Source organism: Malurus melanocephalus, unplaced genomic scaffold, assembly GCF_030028575.1.
Source record: "Malurus melanocephalus ecotype Western Australia unplaced genomic scaffold, MMel_1.1 scaffold_63, whole genome shotgun sequence".
In the NCBI taxonomy this organism is placed as follows: Eukaryota; Metazoa; Chordata; class Aves; order Passeriformes; family Maluridae; genus Malurus; species Malurus melanocephalus.
Window position 1 is genome coordinate 302,890 of NW_026623295.1, and position 27,318 is coordinate 330,207.

General features: G+C 37.9%; 1 protein-coding gene across 1 annotated transcript; it reads right to left on the reverse strand.

Moving 5' to 3' along the window:
- Positions 1–272: 272 nt before the first annotated feature.
- Positions 273–25,610, reverse strand: DNAJC15 (DnaJ heat shock protein family (Hsp40) member C15). The gene is made up of 6 exons (XM_057366311.1): positions 25,467–25,610; positions 18,895–18,946; positions 17,015–17,088; positions 10,258–10,334; positions 8,327–8,397; positions 273–5,247 (listed from the first exon to the last, which is right to left on the reverse strand). Exons 1-6 carry the CDS (start codon positions 25,566–25,568, stop codon positions 5,177–5,179), a joined length of 447 nt encoding a protein of 148 aa, XP_057222294.1. The 5' UTR covers positions 25,569–25,610; the 3' UTR covers positions 273–5,176.
- Positions 25,611–27,318: the final 1,708 nt, after the last annotated feature.

Genomic DNA, 27,318 nt, shown 5'->3' on the forward strand with positions numbered 1-27,318 from the left:
TGGGACATCCACAACTTCTCTCAATAACAGTGCCTCACTACCCGCTTAGTGAAGAATTGCGTCCTAACATTGTAAGAGTCAAAATGTATTCACTGGACTGTTTAGGACCTTTACTGTTCTTTGCAACACAAACCATGCACTCACCTGCCAGATGTAAGGAACGTCCAAATTACCCAGATCAAATCCAACAGTCAGAAGTCACTGCATCCATAACCACACTTCATGCAATGTTTAAATCACARTATCATTTTGAAGAACTTTGCCACTATTTAAAACAAGCATTTATTAGATAAAATATTTGCCATATTAAAAAAAAAATCCTCCTAATTAACCTCTCCTTGTATAAGCCAGTATATAAATAAGGAAATTGCAAAAGCACAGTAGAGGCRTTTTAATGTCACATGAAGCTGTAGAGCAATTACTCTGTGTACCATAACTACCTCTTGAAAAATCTTAAGAATATTAATCTGATGATGTTACCATTGTCAAAATGACACTTCTCATTCTAAGTATARTTTTGTGATTTCCTAATAATAAAGGAAGTAGGTGTATTGCTAACTAGGCTTACAATTTAAGTATTCACGAGAGGAGTTTCTCAGTCCATGGTTCATTGACCATTCACAATCAGTAAGACATCAAATAACGATTTAGAATTCCCTCCCTCCTACTCAATGCCCCCAGAGTAAAATACAAAAGTATATTTTAAATGAGGCTGAAATTTTAATCATTTGAAAACAGAAATTTTTATTTGGGCAACATCCMGAAAAGCTGTCTTTTTTACTTTTGCCTCCTTTAAAAAAAGCTGGGTACGTGGACCTTATACAAATACAGTACGACAGAAGAACACTATTGCTTTAAAAGACTCATAACTACATTGTATGTATCCATACCAGAGCAAAACTGAGAATAAACTCAATAAAATGCAAAAATTAGAGACAATTGGRCAATGTGTGTTGATTTTYTTTTTAAACTGGCTTCCTATTAATGTACATAATTAAATTAAGATGTGCAATTTACTTTAGCATTATTTTTGCTGTCTTGATTTGATTTGGAAAATTTAGTAAAAAAAAAAAATCAAGAAAAGTATTATTTTTAAAAAAGTGTGTTTTGCACCCAACACAGRTGCAAAATTTCACACAGGATCCTGAAAAGCCATGTGTAAGTGTACAAACCTGTGCGTGCTTATACATACATGTACATACACATACAACCTCTTGCTTGAGAGCAATCGTTGAAATGACAACATTCAAAAGTCCCACGATTATGCTGSTGATGATGCAAATTCACTAATCTGGTGTTGCAATCTACCCACAAAAAGATGCTGTTTATGACCCAAGGAAAGCATTCACTTTGTCACAATTCAACTAAAAAGTTCTGGGAAGTTCAGCTGGCCACTTAGTGCTAGTCTATTACAATGCTTGCTGAAGTCAGACTAGCATATAGAAGCTCACAGAAGTGTGAATTAAAGGAAAGACCCTAAAAACCAACCTGTGGGAAGTGGGGCTCTTAAGGAAGTCAGTAATACCTCAGCTGGTGAATTTCCACATGTTGTTTAGACATCATTTCACAGCTGGAAGCTGCCYGGAGCTCAGCACTCAGGCCCAGGAAACTTGCAGGCTTTATGAGCCTCACATTGAGCAGCACAGCTGCRGCAGGAAGCAGAGCAAGCACTGTCACCTCCTCAACCCAGTTGATCTCCAGTCTCACCTGAGTAGCACTTCAGATATTGTGATTTTCACACCCAGGCTGACGAGGCACCCTATAACCACAGATACCAGGTCAGGCTTTTCAAGAAACTGAAGAACACCAGACACCCAATCTGTTAAGGATGAGAAAAGTGTTGCAAAGCCTTTGCAAGAAGGAAGTCATTTTACACCTATACAGAAGCAAAAATCTAACCATACAGGAGAGTGWATTTTAACCTTTAAAACTACCTGGAAGATCAGGCAAAGGTTTTGTGAATTGTGCCTTTGTTTTTATGGTCTCAATTCTACCCCAGTTTCATCCTAAGTCAGCAAAATTTTGCAAGTTTCACTCATGCAYAGGCAGATAACCAGATTTCTGGGTCTTCTTATAAACCTATGCCTTACCGCTGCATCAAGAGTAAAGGATGAAATACCAGGTAAAACTCCCACAACTAAGAGCAAAAACCAGGCAGATGAGCAAACTCTGTTTCATTAAATAAACTGGGAATCTCCCAYAGCAATGCCATATAAATGCACTCAGTCTTGCCTGACTTACGAAGCTGTAGAGGATATCTGGGACTAGTTATCATCCAAGTAGAAAACTACCTGGGTATTCCCAAGCTAAGAAGTACAGATGAACATTTTCTGAATATTAAAGCAACATATGAAAAATGACTCTGCTTGTTGCTGTTACTACTGATGGACAGAAATTGCACCATAGATCAACCTCTACGCACTTTTCTTACACAAAAAACAGATGCATCTGACATGYAAAGAAAATAGTCCCAAGAGGCTGAATATTTTTAAGATTAAATTACCAGGCTATGTTTTTAAAAATAATAGTATACTGCTCTTCCTAGCCCAGCTGAGCATCAATCCAGGTGCTCTTCTGCAAGGCAATCTCCAAAGACATTCCTCAGCCTGCCATATTGACTATCAGCAATAACAAATTGAGCAGCATTTCTGTGATTTGCCTTTCCCTGTCCTAAATTCATCCTTCTAAACATCACTTAGTAGGTAAAGCAAGCTGTGCAAGTAAACAGACAAGAYAAAATATGCTATTCTATGTGTGATGCTTTTACAACCACTACTCATTAGCTTTATTCATTTTGCAGCATTTTCCAGAGATAGCTCAAGCCTGTTAATCTGTGGAATTTTTTAATTTCTTAACTTACCAAATTTGTTAACTGGTCAGTAGTCTGCTCTGAAAAAAAAGGGGAGAAAGCAGAACTAAAACTCGGTTTTGTTTCTTTTTGTTATGAAGGACAAAAACTCATAACTGAAAGGCAGAAAAGTGTTTTGCCATAATCAGATACAAATAATTCGATCAGGAAGGAAATTATCGACAGCAGAATCTCAAAAGAAAACAAACCCTGTACTTCTTAAAAAACATGGGAAGTTCATTTTTAAGAACAGAGCAAATAGCCATCTTTAATGCATTTGAGAGAGCTCTGCAACTCATTTTACTCAGGAAAATTTAGCTATATGAAAACAACAGCTAGTCAATTCAAAATCATTAAGCAGAATGTTTTTGCTACCTACCATTCACATCAATTTTGCTTTTGCAAAATGATTCAGATCACTTACAGATTCCACTTCAGAAAAGTAGGAACATCACYATCCCGCTTGTCTCCTCCCAAAATGAAAACGGTCATGATTCTATTTTTTGCAAATACAGACTGACGTACTGATGAAAGGAATGACTAACACTAAATGTGCATTAATTTATGGCTACACCTTAACAAGAACCAATTAAAGCTACTGCAAAGGAWTAAACTATTTTCATTAAAGCTACTTGCATTAGAGCATTAGTTTTATGTACAGTATTCCCAGGCAGGTTTCTCCTGGCGGTCATTTTTGCTTTATACAGTGAAATTGTGCCACTATGTCTTGCCACTCCAATTGCAATGAAGTCTCTAAATTACCTAAAATTAGTATTTTCTTTTAGGGTCAACTTAAAATTTTTTCATCTTCCTTTAATGAAAGTAAGGGAATTGTGACAAGGTGTGAGGAATCTGATAAAAAAAATAATTCCTATTTTTTCTTCCTCTCAGGAAAAATCCAYGTAATCTCAACATCCACCACTGAATGAACTACAAATGCATGCTCTGGTGAATAAATAATTAATGCAACCAACCTCATATTAACTGCTTCTAGCCTCTGGCTAAATAACCTAGAGAATGGAATATCTAAATTTTGTATTTGCAGCACTTCAGCAAGCTGTTTGCAGTTTGCTAATGATAGAATTTGAAWGGAGACAAGGAAGTTTTCCAGTCTTGCATTCAATGTACTAGACTGTTTCCTCTTAGATTTACTTCATCTGCAGACAACTTACTGGTAGAAATCTGCAGCAGCCAAGTGTCCCAAATATCACCTACTCTCAGCTGTCAATTAAAACTTGTTCTCTTTAAAGTCTGAAATCCATGACTTCAGGATTCCCCAAAGCCAGAACTAGATTGCTAAGATGCTGCATAAGGAGGGAGGTATGTATGCTTTGGGACATGAAGYATAATGCAGAAATGTGAGCATTACTGGAGAACCAACCCAGGAAACTTTCCTTGTGCACAGCAGGTACTGTCCTGTTTGTTCYCTGCTGTATCAGTCCTACACCAGGCTCACGTGACTGGGCTGACCTAGACAACAGCAGCCCAGAAAATCTACCTAAACCCTGCCACAGGGATCCACCTTCTTCAGTCCCACTGCCATGAAAACCCTCACACTACCCCAACTGCTAGAAAGTAAACTGACTCCATGACTTGAAGTAAAAGCACATGTAAATAAGTAGACAGTTTCAGAGTTCCTTTAATATGCAAAAGAAGTAACCAAAACCAAGAATCTTCCTTCATAGCTCCAAGCCCMATACACACACCTAATGCAAGCTGCAGTCAGCAGTCATTGTCATCAGTCATTGTCTTAAGCTGCACCTCTCTAAGTGCACCCATGAACAATAATTCACGAATGAGCAGATGCAAGCACAAGATGGTGCTGAAAACTTGCCAAGTGGGATCTGCCATATTTCCTGTGACTCAGTACTCTGTCACAGATTTTATGGTGACCCTAAAGATAGGGCTGCTTCTTGACTAATGAAAAAACAACCCTGTATTTAAGACTGTTTTTAAAATTATATTTTAAAAGATCCAAAATTCAACGAAAGAAACAAGTACTTCTGAAAAAAACAGAGTTAAGAGAACTTTTTCAAAGCTTGTAAATGATCATAATTCAGTAAAAATACACTAAAAGTGAGACAGATTCATAGAACATCTCGAGTTGAAAGGAATGCACAAGGATCAAGTCCAACTCCCCGCTCCTTGCAAGGAAATAATGTACATAACTTTACCTAACTGTCAAAGATTACAGTTTGCTTTTAAATAATCTTAACATTTTAATGATGACAATAAATATGAACAATCACTGTTAAGGAACTGTGCAGAGCAAGCAGACATGAAAGGTATTGCACAATGTATCTGCTGAATGACCCAAGGCTTCGGGTTTCAGTTTTTGGCACTGGATTCCAACAAGTCTTTTGCTTCATTTATTTTTGTTGCTAAGTAAGGCGATCCACCTGAGAAGAGAAAGGAGAAAGGAATACTGTTTACACATTAGTATTAAGAACCAAACTATTATTCACTTTTATTAGCTCCTTCCTACACAGATCCTTTTGATACAAGTGACACTGATAAGAAGTAAAYAAATTGATAAGGAAACATGATAAATGCAAGCAAAACTGAAATCACTGTAAAATAACACGGAACAATTTGTCTCAGAGAGAAGACTGAAATCTGAAATCACTTTACATTCTGTGATTTAGATCAGCAGTGGGATGATTCTGTAAATGTATGTGAGGTCAGCTGTCCTGAACATTCACTCAAACCTAACAGCTATTACTTCACTCATCCCAAAACCAAGAGGCAAATTTCAAAATAATTTAGACAAAGAATTATTGTGCAAGCATCTCCTGTGTGAGATGCCCAGAGTTACCAGCCAGAAATCAACACATTAAAGCTATTTCAACATGGTATGCCTTCTAACTTCTAGCGCTGAACACTGTCATTGCTCTACGCTCCATCTAACAATCTGAGCACAGTTCAGCAGTCTTTTTGTGTTTGGGTTTTTTTCACTCTCCCCTTGAGTGCCAACCATCTGCCCACAGTCACCAAAAACAACACTACAAGGTCTATATCAGTAACTTACCACTTACTACAATACACCTATCTTTTTATGTGAAAATGTGATTCCAGCAGTACTGTGCACTGCATAGCTTTTCCCAAGACATTTGCTTAACCATATTTTTTTTTCATTCACCATTTCATTCATTCTATTAATCAGGAAAAAAAAGTGAAAGAAGAAACACGCAGAGCTAATTGCAGACACACACAAATAAAAACAAAAAGGTAAGGCTTGCTGAAAGACTTCTTCAGGACATTGCTGCAGGAATCCAAATCAGTATAAAGTATTTTAATGGTGTAGTAAAACAACTGGAAAAAAATAAAGATTTTTTTTCCCCCCATAGTTTGGTCTTGTTTGTGTGCAGTTCTAATAGGTAAGTCACACTGGAGAAAGTGAGGCAGGGCAAGGGATGGGTAATGAATTGGCTATTGAAAAAATAATAATTTTTTTTCTTTTTTTTTAAATCAAGTAGSTTTGTAGCAAGGAGTAGGATTTACTGAAGTAGTGATTCTTTACAAAGTAGATAAGAGGATCAAACAAATAGTAAAAGACTAAAATCTGCAATAAACAATRTATTCCAAGTAATTTTTAAATGTGCATTGATTTTCTCCATGTCTAGAGTACAGGATCTTAAAGTAAATTCAAATCTTGAATTTGTGCTTGAAGTGTTTTCACTACATTTACATCCTTAAGTGCTATATTAATTTTGTAGTCCTCCAATGAGAGGAAATTCAGTCTCATGATTGCCTAGGTGTTTGTTTATAATTAAGRCAAGTCCAAAGGGTTTCTCTCTTCCCTTTTTTCTTTGAGGAAATGTTCTTTCATAAAATCAATAACTGATAAATTAACTTACAACATATCAATATAAAAACACTTTAAAAATTAACTGTAAGGYTCATAAGGAACCATTTCAGTAGTACTCTCTAGGGAAGTTAACATGCAGATTTCTATACATTTCTTATTTATTTCTAATAATTTTCCAACAGTTTGGATCTCAGAACACATGTAACTTAAAATCTGTAATTACTGCCCTTTCTTCTGTCAACTCCAGGTGGTAAAACATTATTTTAAAATTACATCATACCATTGAATATTATTTTTAAAAGAACATCTGTGCTACCCACAGCCAGAAKTGATCTATACACAAGCAAACAAGCCTCTCTGCGATGCCACATGTTCAAGATTACTCCAGGCCCTCACTCTGCAGCTGAAAATATTACACTTTCTTTTCTACAGCCATGCCAGAAGACCTTCAGGGGCATCAGAGAGGCAMAAATCCCTTCAGCTGGTATTCCTACTAAAAAAATTGCTCCATGTCTCACTAGCAYGCAGGAGGGCCCACTACATCCATCCAAACCTACACTGTGCCCAGCTGCAGGGTCATTAAAACACTAAGAGCCCAGCATTAAAATCTTTGTTAGGGTCATTAGGATCTTCTTGACAGGACCAATCTCTTCAGATCTACTCTATCCACATGGAGATTCACATTTCTCTCTGGCTCACATCTCCACATCCTGATACAACAAACTTAGAAGTTCATAATGAAAAAAACTCTTGACCTAATAGGTACTCTGGTGGTAAAAAGAGTTTTGACCACTGTAATACACAAGAAACGAAGAGAACTTCTTCTCTGGGTCTGTGCAGCTTATACATTTAAAAAAAAAAAAAAAAAAAAAAAAAAAAAGGCTGAAACCAAACAAGCAGGACAACTTTAAACTGAGTGGTGCAGAGAGAAAAGCAAAGCATCAATTAAACATTTCCCATGGCCAGTGGTCACACTTACTTTTTCATTTTTTAAAATGGGGTGCTGGTGGGGAGCCCTGTAATTCTGTCAAGAAGATATAAAATCTATCTGATTTCCCCTTTTGACTTCTGAAATACAGTGTAACTCTTCACCATCTGTTATTTTAAAGTAGAAACAGCAACGAACATATGGGCTTTCTTTCTCAACCAGCTGTAGTGTAGTTAAAGTTATAATAATAGCCTTTCTCTAAGATAAATTTACATTAAAAACCCGGCCAGTAAAGCAACAGTGCCCAGCTTTACATTTTTTCCAAGTGACTTCAATGAAGTCTGAAATTCATCAATGATGTACTTAGTAATTGCAAAACATTTCCCCACAGAAAGTTACTTTCATGCATGCACCTGGTCTGTCACAGTTCAAAACAGAATTTTAGTCTAATGTAAAATTTTTATAGCTTATTTTTAKTTTTTAAGAAGTTTTAGTGAAGTGCGGAAAACAGGTCCCTGAGCTCATRGTTTTAACTGAAGCAGCACAAGTACAGAAAACAACTTTAAAKAAAGATGAATAAAACTGGTTCATAAAGCTCACTTTATCTGAAAGAAGACATAGAAGTTCAAGTCAATAAATAAACAACAAATGTTTGCACTCGAYGTGGTTATTTACACACTCAGAAGACTTAACGGATCTCATTTAAGCTTCTTCTTTCCTGGTTAAGAAAAGTAATAATTACCTTTATCAGGATGATTCAAAATCATGATTTTCCTATGTGCTGTTCTGATTTTGTCCTTGCCAGCAGAYGGACTGCAAAAACAAATTTAAGTGCTTATGAGAAATGCCAGAGCACTCAGGCTAAAAATTAACAGTTTATACTGGCTTCAAAAATAATTAAAACTTGAGATTTTCACCATCTTGTGGACAAAACATAAAACTGCATCTCTGAGGAAGCAACAACAACAAAGGCATGTAAGACACAGAGAATGGTGTTTTTCAAAAGCCTGTGTATTTGACACATACAAATATCTTTCAGGTTTTTGTAAAATGCAATACATCCACCCATTTAGAAAAAAAAAAAAAAGAGTGAAAAAAACCCAAGAAAGCCCCAGCAGTTCTAGGGTATATCTGGTTGGTTATTCTAGCATTAAATGCAGAAAACACATTTCTTCCTCAAAGAAAATAAATATTTTTATGGCYAGTGACAAAACAACAAATATTTAATATTATCACATTTTGTTCTATTGTAAATATTTTTATAGCAGCTGTAAATATTTCTTCTTTCTGCTGGGGCCTGAAAAAAAATCCCTGTATGTGTTATTTCTGCAAAGCTGTTCAACATGTTACATTCAGGGACGTYCTGATTTACAGGTGCTACCCACATAATGTTGTTTGCTTCAATGACATACATAAAATATGTACTTTGCCTAAATTAAATACAAAATAGGTACCTTACGAGACAAATAACCACTTATGGATGCAGTATGCCAACACAGTAGGGCTCTTGTATGCAAAAGGACAGTTTGAATGGTTCAGTTTTTTATAATTTRTTAGTATGCAGAAATGAATCAGTGTTTTCCACTTCAGGTGACTTCTTAATCAGTGATGATTCAATTAATTAATCTTTCTGTAGATACAGCTTGAATGCAAGGTATCAGCCCAACTAAATTCCCGAGGTAAACAACCTCTCTAATTATTATTCTGTCATAGTGAAATTAGGGTATGCTGAAAAAATAGTTCACAGAACTGCATAAGAAAAGAATACTTCAATTGAACAGAAAGTAACCTAGAAAGTAAGAATCAAACAGAGGGTGAAAGGCCTTGGATTATATGAATACAAAACCAAAACGATTTATCACACAACTATAAATAACAATCATCTGTATTTTGATTTGTAAAGCTCTTTTTAATACTAAAAATGAAAGCTCCTATACCATATTTAGAACCTCAGACTGGCCAAAGCACACCTGGGGAAAAGTGGCAATTRCATATTACAAAAGATCACGCAGGTCTGCTCACAGAAGCAGCTGTGAAAATAGGGACTTACTTTAAATTTGCTTAGTTTATGAGATATTAGTTATCCCATTATGGTCTCTAAAGATGCTTAATCACTATGAAACAAATATATAATGTCAAAGGCACAATTTGCTTGACTCACAATCTGAGTCACACCAACGTCATGATACATTCTAACATCACCAACTGGCCAAGAAGTCTATCCCTGTAGTGGGAGCAGCTGATAYGCTGGAGGGCAGGGCTGATATTTAKGGACAGCTCGAGAGGCTGCAGGAATTGGATGGGAACCCTTTACAAAATTCCACAAGGATGGGTGCAGAGAGTTTGGTACTTGGGAAGCGTCCCTTGCAATGCAAGAGGCTGGGGAATGCCAGGCTGGGGAGTGGCTCTGCTGAAAGGGACCCAGGGCACAGCCAGAACAATTCTCAATTGCAGTATGTTACCATGCCTTCAATCCAAACAAAAGTCACATGTTTTATGAGCGTTTTATTGTTTGTTTTTCAGTTTAAACAGAATATTAGAATAATTTATAAGCCATTAGAAGTCTTCTACAAAAGAAGTTATGGTTTGGGCAAGAGTATTCCACATTTGCAATATCCATCTGCTTCATTCAATACTTCCTAAACTAAAAAAATATTGATGCAACACACCTACCTTACACCTAAAATAAGACTTGCTTCTCGCCTACTCATTTTCTGTTCAAATCCTCCYTTATAGTATGATGAAAGACTCTAAAAAGAAGAAAGGGAAAAAATGCAATAATTAGTTCATGTACAAGGTGCCAAGAACTAAACYGTATTTGTATGACCTCATTCACAGTATTACATTCATCTATAATTTATTTCAAAGGCATGCAATGACTGCAAACCAGATAATATGAAAGGACTTCTCCTGAGTGATAACACAAAAAAACCAACTTAAAAATATCTGTGTTTTCACAATCTTCTACATTTAATAAGAGATATTAATAGCTACAACCATTAAAATCCTGCCTCCAGGCAAAAATGTCCAGAATCAAAGTACATAGTAGCATAGGGTGGCACAGTGCATGTGTTGGAGTTGGGCATGGGATAAGATAATTGTTGAGAACACCACTGGTACCATCGCAATGGAAAACATCAAGAGTGACAATACTTTGGCATTCATGGATATTAGGAACAATCACTCCAGCTATTTCTACAAAGAAAGTAGGTAAAAAACGCCAATAGAGATAAGAATGGATTTCCGCATGAAGGACTATTACTTCAAAATAAAGTATCAGTTCTTTGAAGGAACCCTGAAAACAAACAAAAAGAAACAAGAAAAAAAAGAAGGCTTAGCCTAAAGCCACAACCTCCATTTCAGGAAATCACTGAGCTGGAGAACACTGGAAAATAGTAAAGAATATGGGGATATCCTCAGCCTATACATCCTTCCTTCTAAACCAATGACTGATAACCATCAGATACAGGACCTGGGGTTAATTTTTTTAACTCAATGTCACGTGAAACTTTATCCACTGTTTTAAGAAGGGAAGAAAACACAATGGAAAAAGAACATTAAAAAGGAGATGGAGATGAGAGCAGATCGTTACAACAATTGTTATAGAGAATGGGTTGAAAGTATATTTTTCAACCATAAATATATTTTAAATTATGAAGAAAAAAACTTCTAAACCTCCACTGACAGTTAGCAGTGATCTCTATGTGAACATTTCAGTCAGTCCCAGAGGAGGCAGATGCAGCGCCAAGCCTTGGGGAACTGGTACACAAAAATCACTCTACAGGACTGAAGTTTTTTCTCAATGCAAGACCTATCAACTGGGGGAAAATAAGTTGCTTTTGTTGCTWTCAAAGGGAAGTCTGGCCCAAGAGCTGAGACTATTTTTAAAAGTTCCTTTTACCCRCAAGTAATATGTGCCTGGCCCTTAATAAAACACTCTTCTCACTAAATATAGCCATTCRAACTCAGTGAGAATTTTGCCTTATGTCTACACAAACTCTCTTATATAATTTCAAATGCATTACAGCATTTAAAGGGCGCTGTCTATGATACCTACGCAAAGCTTTCAACTAAGCTTAGGAGAAATATTCACCCAAAAGCATGCTTCAGAAATACTTCACCTATTGCTACCATAAAGTCACATGCAACCACTGAAGAGACTTTTTAGTGTGCTGTCATGATCCAAAACTAATTTTATCTTCCTTCTTCCCACCCCAAACCATGAACGAAATTACCACTACGGTAACACCACAGGTATCAAAGTTGAAGTAACTGTGGATGTACCTACAACAAGAATCTGTGGAGGAGACACTTCTTTGACTGCAGGGTAACACAAACCAGGTCTGTAATAGCGCACATGGACATGACAGGTGACAGTGTGCAACACTAAGGGCACACACAGGGCTTCTCCGCTTCTCCGAGAGGCAGTGATGCCAATAATTTAATAGCCAACAGGAAACACCCTTGAAGAGCAGAACTGAACAGAAATTTGCAACAATGCCCAATAATTACTACAAGCTAAAGAGAAAAAACACACTTTAATGTTCTCTGAAAGGCTTTCCTAAATATTTTCTCCTAAAGCAGTACAGGTGCAGATGGTTYCCTGAATTCTTCTCTGCCCTTCAACTCTGACATACAATTCTTAACACATGAGAACACTGGCTTGCTATTCATGTACAGAAGAGCATTTTTTKAATTTTCTTTAACACATTTGTCTTTATTCTTGGCAGACTTCATCTAAAATGCTATTTAAAATGAGAGACTAGGGAGGGATGGCTGTAGCCTTACATTCAAAAGTATTTTTTTCAYGGTTTTAAAACCTACTTCCTTGACACTGTTCTAACCTCAGGAAGTCTCGGCTCACCTCCAAGAGGAATGAAAAAAAGTAATTCTGTTGTCTGTGTCCTTTCACATACAAACAAAAACAGTTTGTTGAATTGGTCTCAAGAAAAAAGTATTTTCTTCTCAACAGGGAAGGATGTAGCAACAATAATCAATTCTTAAATTAGGATCTCTATCCTAAGCAGAATTTAAAGTAAAAGGAAATTAGACATAAAAGCATTTTTTCCTACTGGCTACTAAAAAGAGGAAGAAGCACTGAGACTTCCTTTTAGGGAAAACCAAATTTCTAGTTCCCTAATGAAAGCACTTTTGCATGCTACTCAAACTAAAACATTTTTTTCCTAGTTGTGAATTCTAGGYAGTGCCTGGAAAGATATTTTTCTGTTATGAGAACTCCTTGACGAGCAGGCAGCTCTAGACACTTGATTATTTATTAGCTCCAGTAATTGCAAAGAAAATTTTGTATTGGAAAAATCAATGAAATGAGCTCTTCATTTCTTTGTAATATTTGGGGGAAGGGGAGGAGGCATCATTTAATTTACTTATTTTTCTTGCACATTATTACTGTTTAGAAACATATGTAAGCAAATCCTCCTTTCTGAACAAATGCTATTAATAGGTTTGRGGCATGRGCAGGGACAGAAAATGGCYYACTTGCTTTGCAAATGTCTTTACARTCTYGCAAATTTTTGCAAAAGCAATCAGACAAAAAAATTCAGTGCATAGGGACCATGACATTTTCAAGATACTTTTTCTTGCATAGCACAGGCAAAGCATAATCACTGTTTCTATGCCAGTTAAGAGACTGAAACACCAAAACTGAGACTATACATTACATCACATGGAAGTAGTGAATTTTTCTGAAAAGTCTATATGTTGCTGTTCCAGCACCAATACAGTCCTCCACCAAAAAGGTAACAAACACCGGAGGAAAAAAAGCTAAACACAAAACCCAAACTACAACCATGAATTATTTAGAAGCTGTGATACAGTATAAGGTACTACTTTGCTAATATCAACTTTAACTTCCTTAACTTCAGTTAGAAAAGAATCCTTGTAAAATGGACTGCATTGTTCTACGGAAATTTTCTTCTCAATAAAGGACAAGAGAGATGGTTGCTACCCGTACCTCTCAATTCAGAACTCTATGAGCCYGAGCAGAACCAGATCCAGTAAGGGRAATAGTGTGTAAGCCTAATGATGTGCTACAGAAGACATCCTTTTCTTATGGAACACAGAATTTCATTATTGTGGGATTTGAGTATTTGGGTTCATTTGGCCTAGAATTGCTGTTTCTGTCTTCTATCTATCTATCTATCTATCTATCTATCTATCTATCTATCTATCTATCTATCTATCTATCTATCGTTCAACCCTCAATAACACTGATTCCAGAAAGAAAGGTAATGAATGCTACTGAAATACTTGCTTTTTTATTTCACATTTTAAGAAAATATTAACATTATAATTAATGGCATTAATTCTGCGGAGGAAAAGCCAAATGATTACTTAGTGCTATGCATCTTCTACTGGCAACAGACACTTCTCACTACACACAGTAACAAAACAGTGTCACTGGCATTTGTCACACTAGTGACAAAACTAGGCTCAAACTAAAAAACCATTTCTCTGAGAACAAGCATTATGACTTGTCATATAGTGGAAATGACAGTGTTTCCTCTAGTGTCTTTGCCCACTGAAAGAAAGATGGTAGAAAACTTCAAGACTAAATTACAGCAGCATTTACAAATATATATTCTTAAATATGAAGTAACTGTCTTAAGGTTAAATGAGAGSTAAAAATTCAGAACAAAGCATAACACTTCTACTTGCTTTACTTACTATTTTTGACTAAAAGATGAATGCAGTTGCTGACTGTACATGTTACTTATTTACGTAAGTAAATAGGAAATGCAAAATCCTCAAGATACAGCAAGGAGCATTTTAAATTATCACTTTGTAATTGCTCAACTTGACCTTTCCCAAGCCACTTACTAGTAAGCAGGCATAAAGAATAAAAAGCATCTGTATTATCTTGTGTGACTGGGAGGGACTAACATCAACTGTGACTTCTACTGCAAACAAAGCGGGGGATGAATTCTAAATGGGGGAACGAAGAGGGGGGGCCTACAGAAGGAAGCAGCTAGCTTTACAATAGGCAGCTGCTTCACAGACTCAAGAAAAATGAAACCATGAGGGACAAAGTTTGATTCTAGAAAGCTAGAATAAGCACTGAAAATCATAGTGACCAAGTTAGGTGCCTACAAACACTCTAGAAACACAGCACAGCAACACTAATCCCAGTCACTAAAGGTCACAASATGCTTTTTCCAGTAAGCACAAGGAGAAGCACCAACCCCTTGATATCCTTTGTCAGTACACTGTAAAGGGCAATAAGTTGTCAAGAAAGGTGACGAAAGTGCTAACTCACAACTTATACTCAGCAGCTKCAAACTCCTCAAAGTCATGTAAACTAGTAAAACAAGAAGTTTGGAGAATAGGCACTTACACAGGACCTTCATATTTAATGTTTTCTCTRTTGCTTCAAAGACAGTAATTTATTGTTAAGGAGAGAAGAAAAAATATTTAAAAATACAAACCAAGAAAGTAGTAGCTGTACAGCAGTAAAAGTCAAATAATCTTGGCTAAGAATTATACAAGGATCTTCAATTTGGACTACAGTTGTAGAAGAAAAATATTAACACTGTTCTCAGAAATATAAAGCCAAATATACAGAGTAAATGGCGAACAGGAAGAGAGTTTTTACTGTCTCCAGCAGATCTTGCCTTACACTGAAAACTTGTATTTTCAAGTTCAGAAACAGAATAGCAGAAGAGATACCCTAATGGAAATCAACACACAATTCTGGGCAGAAAGGCAGGATGTGAAGGCAGACAGAGGATACTGCTCCAGGGACTAGGAACACTTAGAATGCAGAAGCTCCTGGTTTGCTCTTTATGGCTGTTCATGAATTCTGCAGGACTCAAAGTCACTGTGGTAAAAATGAGATAGGTCTGTAATGAGGTTGGCTCAGTCAGTATTGAGGGGTACAGTTTCCTAGGAACAGACACTTCTCAGTGCAGTAGCATGGCACATTTCAATGTGTTAAAAAGAGTCACTGCCTGCTTTCTTATGTGAACATATCTGAATTTAGATTCCCTAGCCTATATCTACAAATGGATAGAAAAAGAATTGCTAGAGTAGAACTGCTAGGGAGGGAGGAAGGGAGAAGACTGAAGCATTACGTACTCTGAAGCCACATGCACTGCCAGCTACATCTAGGAAGCCTGCAAGTCAGCCTGTATCTGTATCATGTGAAAGCAATTTAATTCACAGGACCTAAAGTCCCCTCTGTTGTTTTGGCAGCCAACATGGGAATCTCTCAAAAAATTACTTGGAAAAAGAAAAAAAAAACTGACATTGGTCTCACAACAGCAATGCAATAAGAGGGACAGAGAGCAAAAAAATGATCCACGAGCATCGTTTCTGGCTGAAACACGTGGAATTAAAAACAAATGTGGACCAACCCCAAGAGAACAGTTGAGTGTTCTCCTCCCTGGGAAGCTTGCCTTGATCAAGCTTGCACCTTCAGCACATGAACACCAAGCACAGATGGCAAATGAATTGGAACTGCAGTGTCTGTCTAGGCTCTGCGTTGCAACTGGCCTAACATTAGAGGCGGTGCAATGCTCATATCATGTTTTTAAAAAGCCTATCTTTAGCATATTTTTCAGGAAATAATAATCTGCAACAACTACTCTCTGAACACGCTCACCCAGCAGCATGAAGAAGGGAATAGCATCCTTCTGCTGTGGATAAGTGCACGCAGACTATGAACTCCAAAGAAACACACAACCACAAGCAGACATCTACCTCATAGGGAATTACTTCAGTCAAAGAGGAATGGAACATATGTATTTATTTACCAGAGGAAAACACAGCCACTGAAGCAGTAAGTAAACACTCTCAAACATTCCTTGCATATGCTCCCCTCACAATACTCTGCTTCTTGATTTTGTACTTCATTATTGTGTTTTTTAATAAGTAGGGCAAAACCAAAGAACAAGAACTTGGTTAAAAGTTCAAATCAGCTGTGGAAGAAAAGACAACTCATATGTTAACCAGAACACAAGCTCTCCCATCTCCATGGCAACACTTCCTAGAAGTTCATCAACTTGTCTTCTTGATTTTTAACACTGTACTACCTAAAAGACTAAATTCTTTCACTTTTAGCAGCTTGAAATGAAACTGAATGTCATCACTTTGCTATTTTCAAGAATTAGTGACTTTCTTACAGRACACTTCAACAATTTATCTTTACACTTACCAGTAAAAGGATTCCAAAACAAGAAACATCAGCAGAAGAAACTACAACTGTTTATCCAACTCATAAACATCTKTAGATATAGCTTCATCCAGAGAGCTTTAAAATATAGCAGACAAGAAGCCAGAACACAGTAGGGAGCAGCCCTACCCTAGGAAAAACATATCTATGTGGAACTTAACTATATTTAACATAAAATGTCTTCTTTCTGAATATCYGAAATACAAAATCATAAATTCAGCATAAAGTAATATCTAAACTTACAGAAGTCGAAATCCTCTTTGCTGCCTCTGTAATTGCCTGCTCCAATGGTTTCCAAAGGTGGAAAGCATAACGACCTAAAAAAGATAGAGGCTGAATGAAATATTAAAAAAACCCCAAACCTCCAACTTACATTCATCAGCTTACAGCAGAAAGAATTAAAGAATTTTYATTTTAAAAAAATCCAAAATTATTGGGAGGGAGAAGAATTTTAGTATTCTGTACCTAAAAAACTAGTCATGGACAGCAAAGATCCATTGTGTTTACTCACTTAATAAATAGATTTAAATACATTTCAATATGATAAATGAAGATATCTGCCTTGGGAAGTTTAAGCAAAAGGGCAGCTTGAAACATTACCTTTGGATATAAAATATTTATTAAATACTGTTCAAAAGATTATGTCTTCTAAAAAAGAAATCCATGTACTACACATTTCTTGCTGTGATGCTGGATGTTTAATCACACACCTTGTACACATTGCATTTTTAATTTTGTTGCAAAAACATAATCTTCTGGGATTCAGAACCATTCAACTACCCACTAGCACTGAATGTGTATAGCTAAGAAAGGCTAGAGGGATCCCTGTACAATTGTGTTCCCAGAAGTACAAAGCAGGTCTGTCAACTTCAGAATCAAGATTTATGCCGTGTTATTGGAGGATTTTCCACGTAAATTCTTTTTCCCTGTTATTGTTTTTGATTAACTATTCATTAGCAATGTAACTTACTATTACACACAATGGAAAAACTATAAAATGTGGTTCTGCTTCAGTTAAATAGCATCTTGCATTCATTCCTACAACACATAATGTGCCCACAAATTTTAGTAATCTAAGCTTGAGCCTATGTTAACACAGAAGTCAAAACCATGTTTAGGGTATCTCTGTTGAAATGTTGTGATATACTATTACCTCACTTTCTTCTTAATGCTTTCTGTTAACCAGCTAAACCAGCAGAAGAAATTCTGTGAGCATTCCTCTCCTGCTTCTATACAAACACATAAATAAACCAACTGCTTAATGGGAGTACCCCACCAAAGGTCTTGGTCTTTCCTTACCCTAATCACAAAAACAACACAACTGTACCCACCAAACACTTGCTGAAGTTTTGTGCAACTTGTTAATCTATTAAATCTATTCTTGGTGCATGCACTTGTATATAGCTGACCATGGTTAGTTTTGCTGGAAATAACAGAAATYGATTTGTATATTTCAAAACCAGAACAGACAACAGTTATCTAGACCATGTAACCCAGGGTATAAATCCTGTTAAACTCATGCACTGTGTTCAAACTAGAACCTGTTTTTCAGTGTAACRAACAGTTGAGGTACAAAGATTCAGGTAATAAACAATGTATCATGGAAACAGTTAGCATGATAAATCACTATAGTCACTAAAATCTTTTCCTCTAGTTGAATTTGTCAAGCATCACCTTCACATCACAGGATCTTGTTGCACTCTTCTGTACTAAAGAGCTTTCACATTGCAGTATGTTAGTATGTAAATAAACTTTACACCTTTCATTTTGCAGACAAAAAGCAGATGGAATGTTTTGGCTGCTGTCTATAAAATTACTTTACTTTACTCCACCTTTTTCAAAAAGAATTTTGGAATTTATGACTTTGAAAGGACAGGAACTATAGGTGGACGCAATTCCCCATAGTACTCTCAAGAAACCTTTCCACTTTCCACTATTTATATTTATTATTCTGTACCTAAAAAACTAGTCATGGACAGCAAAGATCCATTGTGTTTACTCACTTAATAAATAGATTTAAATACATTTCAATATGATAAATGAAGATATCTGCCTAAAAGCTTCATTAACCCRTTCAGAAACTGCAGCTCACAAGAGAGAGTTTCGCTGGTAATTTACCTTACCTGCAAATGCAACAGTTGCAACACCAAGCCCAAGTGCTATCATAGTTCTCGCCTACAACAAAGAAACAGGAATCAGAATTGTATGCAAATTCTAATTATATACACATATATACACATCTTTAACGAGTATTTCTGATTTCTGATGTGCACATTTCATATATGCACTTAGGAGAAAGATGAATACATATACACAACTTAGGAGAAAGATGAAAGTAAGTTCTGTATTCCACAGGCTACATTCRATTTTATAGTTCAGTACCATTAACCCACGCCAAAACATCAGGTTTAATTTGAACTACCTGCTAGCACATCAGTGATCATTCACTGAAATCCACTCACAACATGTAATGATAAAAACACAACAGAAACAACTATATAAGATTACTTGAAATTACTTGTGCAGACTAGTTCAACAYAGTACACAATAGAAAATGCCAGTTTATTACAAAAACATGAAGAACTAACTCAAAACTCCCATATCAGGTGTAKGTATTTTCCCATGCAGTGCTTGAAAAAAAGTCAGGTGCCTCAAGAAGGATAATAAGAGTATCCCCATGTTGATCAAGAAGCTGATTAAAGGTACGAAGTAAACCTTGAAGAAACGACTGACTTCTCACATGTTTGCAGAATTCAGTAAGGGTAACAAGCTCTCAGCTCTGAAAAGCCTTCATGTAATCTTTGAAACAAAGGAAATAGTCATCTGTGGCATTACCTGTCTTATCATATGACAGTTCAATAATGCCTTGAATTTTCCCTCGGGAAACCTGGGAAATCAGATTAGGCTTGTTTATCTTGAATTCAAAACATAATGACAGTGAAAATGCTTTTATCAYCAGGCTGCCTCTTCTATATATGACTCGCTTCCGCAATTAACCCATAACTGGTTTATATATTTTATACGACAAGACTGACAGAAGGACTTAAGGCTCCAGTTCAGTGTGAATGCCCCAATAACTGGATCTGGAGCCAAGACGCCTTTGCCACGAAGATTACTGAGGCTTACATTCTCTGTCTTCAATTGCACCCAATCTTATTTCTGGACAGTGGGAGTAGGGGAAGAGTTTAGAAATACTGTTTTTAAAGCCTTCCTAGAAGTGTCTTAGTAGGGCCTAGACCATGGGTTGGCAACTTCCCCAGCAAACAGGCAGCTGAGTACAAGATRTAGGCACTGCCCCCTCGCCCACCGGCTCCTACAGCTTTGGCTCTGAAGGCAAGAGGCTGTGGCTGCTGCCTGTAGCACTGAGCTCTGGACAGAAGTTGCAGCCTCTTCTGAAGTYACCAAGAAAGCAGCCGTATTCCTCTGGATCTAGCTTCTGAATCCTGCAGATTTTAACTAAGAACCTACTTCCCACCTACCTGAGGGGGAATTCTTGCCTTAAAAATCTGGCTGTATATCCCATTTTAGTAATCTAATTTCCATTTCAGCGTGGTCTTCAGTCATAATGTTAGCATTCATTTCCAAATGCAAAAATAATGCAGTACTTTTATGTCTGTTGTTCCTTTCAGTTCCACAAAATTTCCCTTTGTCTTGTTTCCCCACGAAAAAAATTTAAGCATCTTATCTTAAAGGACAGAAGATGTAAAATTGCAAAGCACGCAGTTCATCTCCTCACTAAACKAAATTATTTTCATTTCTTCTCATGTATTAGTTTTCCCAGGCTCTTAATATTCAAATATTTTAAAAAATTCCTCCAATTCCTTCATTTAACACARCTCACAAACAGCCACATTTCTGAAAATATCATAACCCTAGAGCAATTCTATATTCTGTTCTGTGGTTTGTGACCATGGGTTAATATTCAAGAGTTTCCTTGACTTATTCAGACTGGCAGCAAGAATCTTTTGCTAAGTGGTTACAGTCAATTAAGAGCTCAACAATGTGTGAAATAGATCACACTGGCAAAAAAAAAAAAAAAAAAAAAAAAAAATTATTAGCCTGTGATTGTACAAATTAAGTTATACTTGCTTTGCCACCAAAAAATGTGGTTTAAGTCAGCAGTTTACAAGACTCACAGGTTCCAACATTAGCATTAGCAGCAGACACCTCATGATGGGCAAGACCAAGCACAGAGACCAGACTAGTAAATAATACCACGGTTCTGTCAGTTCAGTGCAGAAGCAGCTGAAGCATTTTTGCACAGTAATCTGGGAGCAAAATGCAGAGACCCCTGAGGCCCTTTGACAAAGTCAGCCATGTCTGCTTGAATACATTATTCCCATCTCAGTGAAAAGCACTAGCAGCTAGTGGAAAGTTAATGCTGACTGGAACACAGCAGGTAAAAACAAACCATGGCAGCAGCCCTTGAACAGGAGCAGGATCAAGGGGAAAATGAAGACAAGACAGAAAATTTGGTGAAAGTAGTAGAAAGCTCAAGCCAGAGAGGCATGAAAGACTGTCCACACATTTAATAGGGTACCGGCACTGGAAAATCTGAGAAGTACTGGTTTATGGTAACTCCCTTTATTTGCATTATGAGCACATTAGAAAAGAGTCACTTGTAACATATTAGCAAAGAAGTGATGACTTGACATAACAAAGCATCTTGAACGTTTTTAACGGGGTGAATGTATTCTAACTATACACATGCTACAAAAAAATTAATTTGGATCGGTCTGAGATTGYAGGTTTGGTTGGCTTTTACACGACACGGACTTTCATAAGAGCAGTGGCAACTTCAAGTACTAACCAGTAAGTCCTTTAAGTCCAGCTTGACTCARTTTCCTTTTCCATGCTCACTTAACTGAGCTGAATATTTAAAAGAATCAGTCAAGGTTAGCCTAGTGCTTTGAAATGTAAAGTCCAAAGCTTTAATTAAATGCACTCCTTTCACGTCAATATTAAATGAAAGTACCTCACTCTCTGTGGAAGGCAGCAGTTCATTTACAGCATGCTAATACAACTACCACCATGATCATTTTTGTCTCCTATTGCTTGAAATTGCATTTTATTTCAGACTCATAAGGCATAAATAAATAAACACATACACACTGACTTTCAATTATGGCAGAATTGACCTTCCCCCACTCCAAAAATGCTGTTAAGAAACTTCCAAGATGTGGATTTTAAATGAAATCATTATGTTAAGATCCAAGAGGGAAAAATAAAGAACTAAAAGATTAAAAACTAACATCTGTCCCTTTCTTTATTCAATGCATCAGCTCCCAAAGGTTAGTCATCAACACCATGCTATTCTGCTGATCTCAGTATTTTAATTTTACTATGCAGTTCAGTTTTCAGTAACAAACCCTGTTAAAGAAAACTAATGAAAAAGTTATGCTAAATCTGCAAAACCCAAATTTTCTTAATTYTTTTCAGAAATGTGTCTAAGGAAACACAAGCATCAGAAAGGCAACTGCAAGACTTGATTCACTTAAGCATTTGGCATACAAAAGAGAATAAAGCACATTTATTAACACACAATGTGTGGAGAGGTATACATTATATACTGTTAGAAAATAAATCTTGTGCCTGTTCCCTTAATATTTAATTCACCAGTAGCCTTAATTTTTAGCAGCAGAAAGAGGGGAGAATGAGATATTATTTTTGCAATTTCCCAAACCACGGTGCCCTGCTAAATTAAATATACTCAAAAAATATGACATTTGTAGCTCATAGCACTAGACCTTCTCCTTCTATGAAGCAGAAGAACKCTGATTTATAAAAAGGGGAATTTCAAATGCATCATTTTAAAATTTCAGCACAATACTYTTACATCTGACAACAGGCTGCAAGAGCCACCTTTCCAAATGTTAAACCTATCTGCTTGCATAGGATTTGGATTTTATACTGGTTCTTCTACCATTACTAGTAGAACACCTCAGTCAAATGAAAAATATTTTGCTCTCCTCACAACTCACTTTCACACATACAGCAAGAGCCCTATGGTCTTTTGCCTCAGAAAGCTACAGTGAGCAGAACAGAATAAAAGGCACATAGAAAATAATAGTTTTTTTTCATGGGTTGAATGGCATTTTGCAATTAATCCATTCTTAATCACAAATCAGCAAAATAGGAAGTATGTACATAGTGTAAACTGCTTTGCTAAAAAATTTTAAGCTTTGGTTTGTTCRTTGTGGTTTTTTTTTAGTTCTGTATGCTGCTAAGAAGTAGGATAYACAAGTATATTAACCAAGTGTACAAAAATACTCTGAAAATAGATTTTCCCTCAAATACAAATTTCTGACTTAAATGATTGTTTGGTATGGAATATAAAATAAGTCTTCTATTCCTCAGAAGAGTAGCTACAGTTTAACGGAATACTGCTCCAGAGCAAACACCATTATTAACACTATATGGAGCCAGAATCATTTTGAAGTGGGATTATATTATAAATTCTATGCAACCAATTTGATTTCATAATCTAGTGTTTTCCCTCCAGYCTTACCTTCCTATGAAATTTAATTTGTTTTCCAACAGTGAATTAAAAGTAATTTCAGCTAGATGCTGTTCTCCATATTGACACAATTCTTGTGTCAATTTGTGTCCTGTAATTTACAGCAACTTTTTTCAGTTTGTATATAAAGCTATGACTACAGTTCCCATCAGTTTTTCATAGGAAATTGTACCAGAGCAAGATTCACTAATAGAACAATCACCATAAGWTACTCAAATCAATCTTGTTGAGTTAGTAAATTAACAAAGGCTCTTGTGGGTGACCTCTGAGAACAGACTCCTCATGCTTCCACTGTTGCTCTTCCACTGCTCCATGTGCTTTTGTAAAACAACTACAAGAGTAAACATGATSGTGATCAAGGGACTTTTCAGCTAAYACCCTGGACTAAAGAATAAATTTCAATAGAAAAATRCAGACATTCAGATTTTAGTCCTCTAAAGACCTACCTCAGGCTCCAGACCTCAGTAAGAACATGACCACACCACAAACATACAACAACAAAGCAAGCCACGCTAACCCCAAATGCAACTTATATCTCAGATAGGTAAGAAGGYCCAAATACTCCACAAAATTCACTAGGAAATCCCTGCTAGCATTCCACAGGGAAAATGGCTGTGATGATAATGAGATTCAGAGCCAGCTTCTTAAGACTACACACTTGCTGTTAAATACACAGGAAGACTCTCTTGTGGAAAAAAAAAAAAACCCTAGACTGTAGTAACAATGAATAAATAACTTAGAGAACTGTGATTTTTAAAATTCTGTTTTAAAAGAGTAGAAATATTGTAGAGACAACTTCACACACACAATTAGGTACGGCAAGTAAGGGTTTTAAGCCATTTAAAAAATGTGAAAGCTTCACCATCTGGGGCTTTAAGCAGTGTGTTCTTCCCAATTCTCTTTTTCAATGGGACCTCCCTGTTCCCTGAACTAGTCCAAATGACAGGAATAAAGAAGTGGGATAAAGCCCCASTACCCTTTCCTCTAAAGCACAATACAGCATAGGAAACTTTGGAGGCACTTTGCCTCCACCCAACCTTTCCCACACTACAAAGTACCAGATGAGAATTACTTTTCTGAAACAGAGCTCTAGAAAACCAACTCTCAGACCTGCCTGTGGTAATAACATTTGCACAGYGGGTGAGAACACCTCAGGTATCATSTTTCATGGCTGGGGAACAAAATTTTTGGCAWTGTTTGTGAATGCTGGGGCCGAAGCGCTCCCATGTATCCTGCTGTGGAAATACAGAAGGGGCTAATGTGTACATTCCAAACACCCACTGGCTGTGGAGCCAAACAAAGGCTCTTGGTAGTGTCAGGTAAGAATTGCTGGTAATAACCAAGAATTGTTGGAAAATTGTTGGGAAAACACGCTGTGGAAAAGAACAAGATGTGGCTGRAGAAGGGGGMCATGKGGAGGTAGGGCAGCACTTCTTCTTGTTCTAGCTCCTAAAAATAAATACAGCACAGKACAGTGCAAGGATGAGGCCAAAAAGGCATGGACTGTAGGGGGGCAGTATCAAGACCCCCAAAGCCCTCTGACCCATTTCCAGAATCGCACAGAATGTGAGAAATCTGTCCTCGGGGCAAGGAAAACCTATCCATAAAAAACAAAAGGCAGCCCCCCCAGGACATCCCATCAGCTAGGTCAAGGCTGGGACCAGGACTGGGGATATCTTATTCTCTTTTTCTCCTAATTTGCCTCTCTTTCCTTCTCCCTCTTTAAATCATCTCTTCCTCTTTCTCTTCCCTTTYACCCCASSCCCYTTATCCAAATCCCACTGCCGTGTGCTTACACAGTAGGTCAGGGTCCAGCATTTCCACGCCAACCGTGTAATTCACCGACAAAACTTTCTGATAGTCTGCCAACTCCCTGACACCTGTCATTCCTTTGGACCACGAGCATTTACGAACCTTGGGCGCGCCCTTCCCCTCACGGGAGGGACACCACGCCCGCCGCCCACGCCACGGCTCCACCCGGGGCACCGGGCACAGACCCTCTCCCCCAGCCCAACCTCCTAGCCCAGCCCGGAGGGGAGCAGAGAACACCTATCCCCGCAGCCCCGGCCCCCGCCCCGCTGTCCCGGCCCCCGCACGCGTGTGAAGGCCCCGGGTGAGAGGGGGGCAGCGGCGGCCTCACGGCCCCTGGGGCGGGGGGGGGTCCCGCCGTGCGCTCACCAGCCCCCGGTCCAGCTCGGCTTGGCCCTTGCCGGCGCCCGTAGGGGCCCGAGCGTACTCGGCGTARCGCAGRCCCTCGGCAGAGGCCGCGGCGCCCTCCATGGTGGCGCGTGGAGGAGCGAACAGTACGGGTCGGCCGGAGGGACAAACRGCGCAGCGGGACGGACCGCGAAGCGCCTCCCCCGCGGGGCCRAGGCTGGCGCGCCACAGCCCGGGAGTGGGGCGGGGACGGGGAAGCGGGGGGACACGGGATCATCTGTGCAGTAACAAACACGATCAGGAGCGGGAAAACACTCACGCCACACGGAAATAATCCGTGCCCATCTCCAGAATGCAGGATTTTTGGAAAGGAGGGGAACATATGTAAGGAAGGGATAGAGAGAGATTAATCTGRGAAAACTCCAAAAMCACTAAAAATGCATTTTAATATTTRCATGCTTGCACCTCAGTTGRTGTCTGTATAYAYTTCACTGTATTTTGATTCCTTGCAAATGCTGACACTYTGGATCACAGTTCACCCTTCTGGAAGTGCTGCTTTTGCCCTGAGCAGAAGTTGTCCATCACCTTCCGTCCCGTCCCGTCCCACAATCAGTGAAATGCTCAGTCCCGTGTCTGCACCGCAGTGAAGCAGCTCTACTTCCCTTGGGCTGGTTTTCCTTCTCTCCTGCCTGGCAGTGCTGGCAATGGAATTGGATCATCTGCGGCTTGCTAAGACGTGTGACTGGACAAAAAAAATTGCTCTTCTTATCTCCTGTTTCAAATGACAATTGTTCTTCTGAGCATCTCTTAAGTATCTTTTTAAAATACCTTAAAGGTGAGCTGACCACATAGGGCATTTCATTAACCTTAGAGAGACATATAAATTTTAACTTTTTTTCTGAACAGAAGTCATTGGAAACTGTATGATGATCCACTTATCAAGAAATACATTCATTTTTACTTCTTCATTGTACATATACTAYCATATGTGATTAATTTTTTAAACCTTCAGTGAAATTGGATTTCTTAGAAACTTAAAACCTATTTTAGAATCAACAAAAATGTCCCCAACTAATCATTTTCTGTTCATTTATTTGCACAGAAGTGATGCAAAATAGCATGTCACTTACTAYTTTCTTGATGAGCAAACCCAGCTTRAAAAATAATAAATTGAAAGTTTTGGAATTTAGGGTCTCTTCCTTAGTTTTCCAAGCTGATCTCTGAGACCCCTTAAGACATCAAATTCTGTTCTAAATAATCCAGACCTGTGATTTTGCTGTTTTGCCCTAATATTATTGTCTCRTGGTCACAGCAGCCAAGTTCTTCCTCCTTTGTAAGTGTCAGATCCAGAAGAGCATCTGCCCTTGTCAGCTCCTTGATCACCTCTGGAAGAAAATCATAACCTTTGAGCTCAGGAAACATTTTATGTCATTGTAAGGGTAGCAGAATTGGGCCTTTAAAGACACTGGGTGATAYTAGGGTCCATACAAATAAATCCAGGCACGCTCTGAGATGGGAAACAGTGCTCCAAACATCTCCTTCATATCACCMGCTGTGCTGCTACTGCTGCTTTGTGGACAGAGAGCCTCGGGAAGCGTATCGATTACACAGAGCAAACCAGATAATCAACACAAGGAAAAYGTATCTTCTGCCAGGAGTGAAACACTGTAGTTTGTTTTGCTTGGAAGCGAGGAGGGGAGGAATTAAAGCAGCTGGGTCTTTGGTTATGGTTCTCTCCCGAAGCTCCTCTCAGCATGGCACAGCTGTGTGCTACGTTATGCACAGGATGGTGCTGGTACAGACAATCTGTCCATTACTATTTAATTTAATCCTAAACACTGCATATTGTCACTATTAATGTGTAGCAATGTTG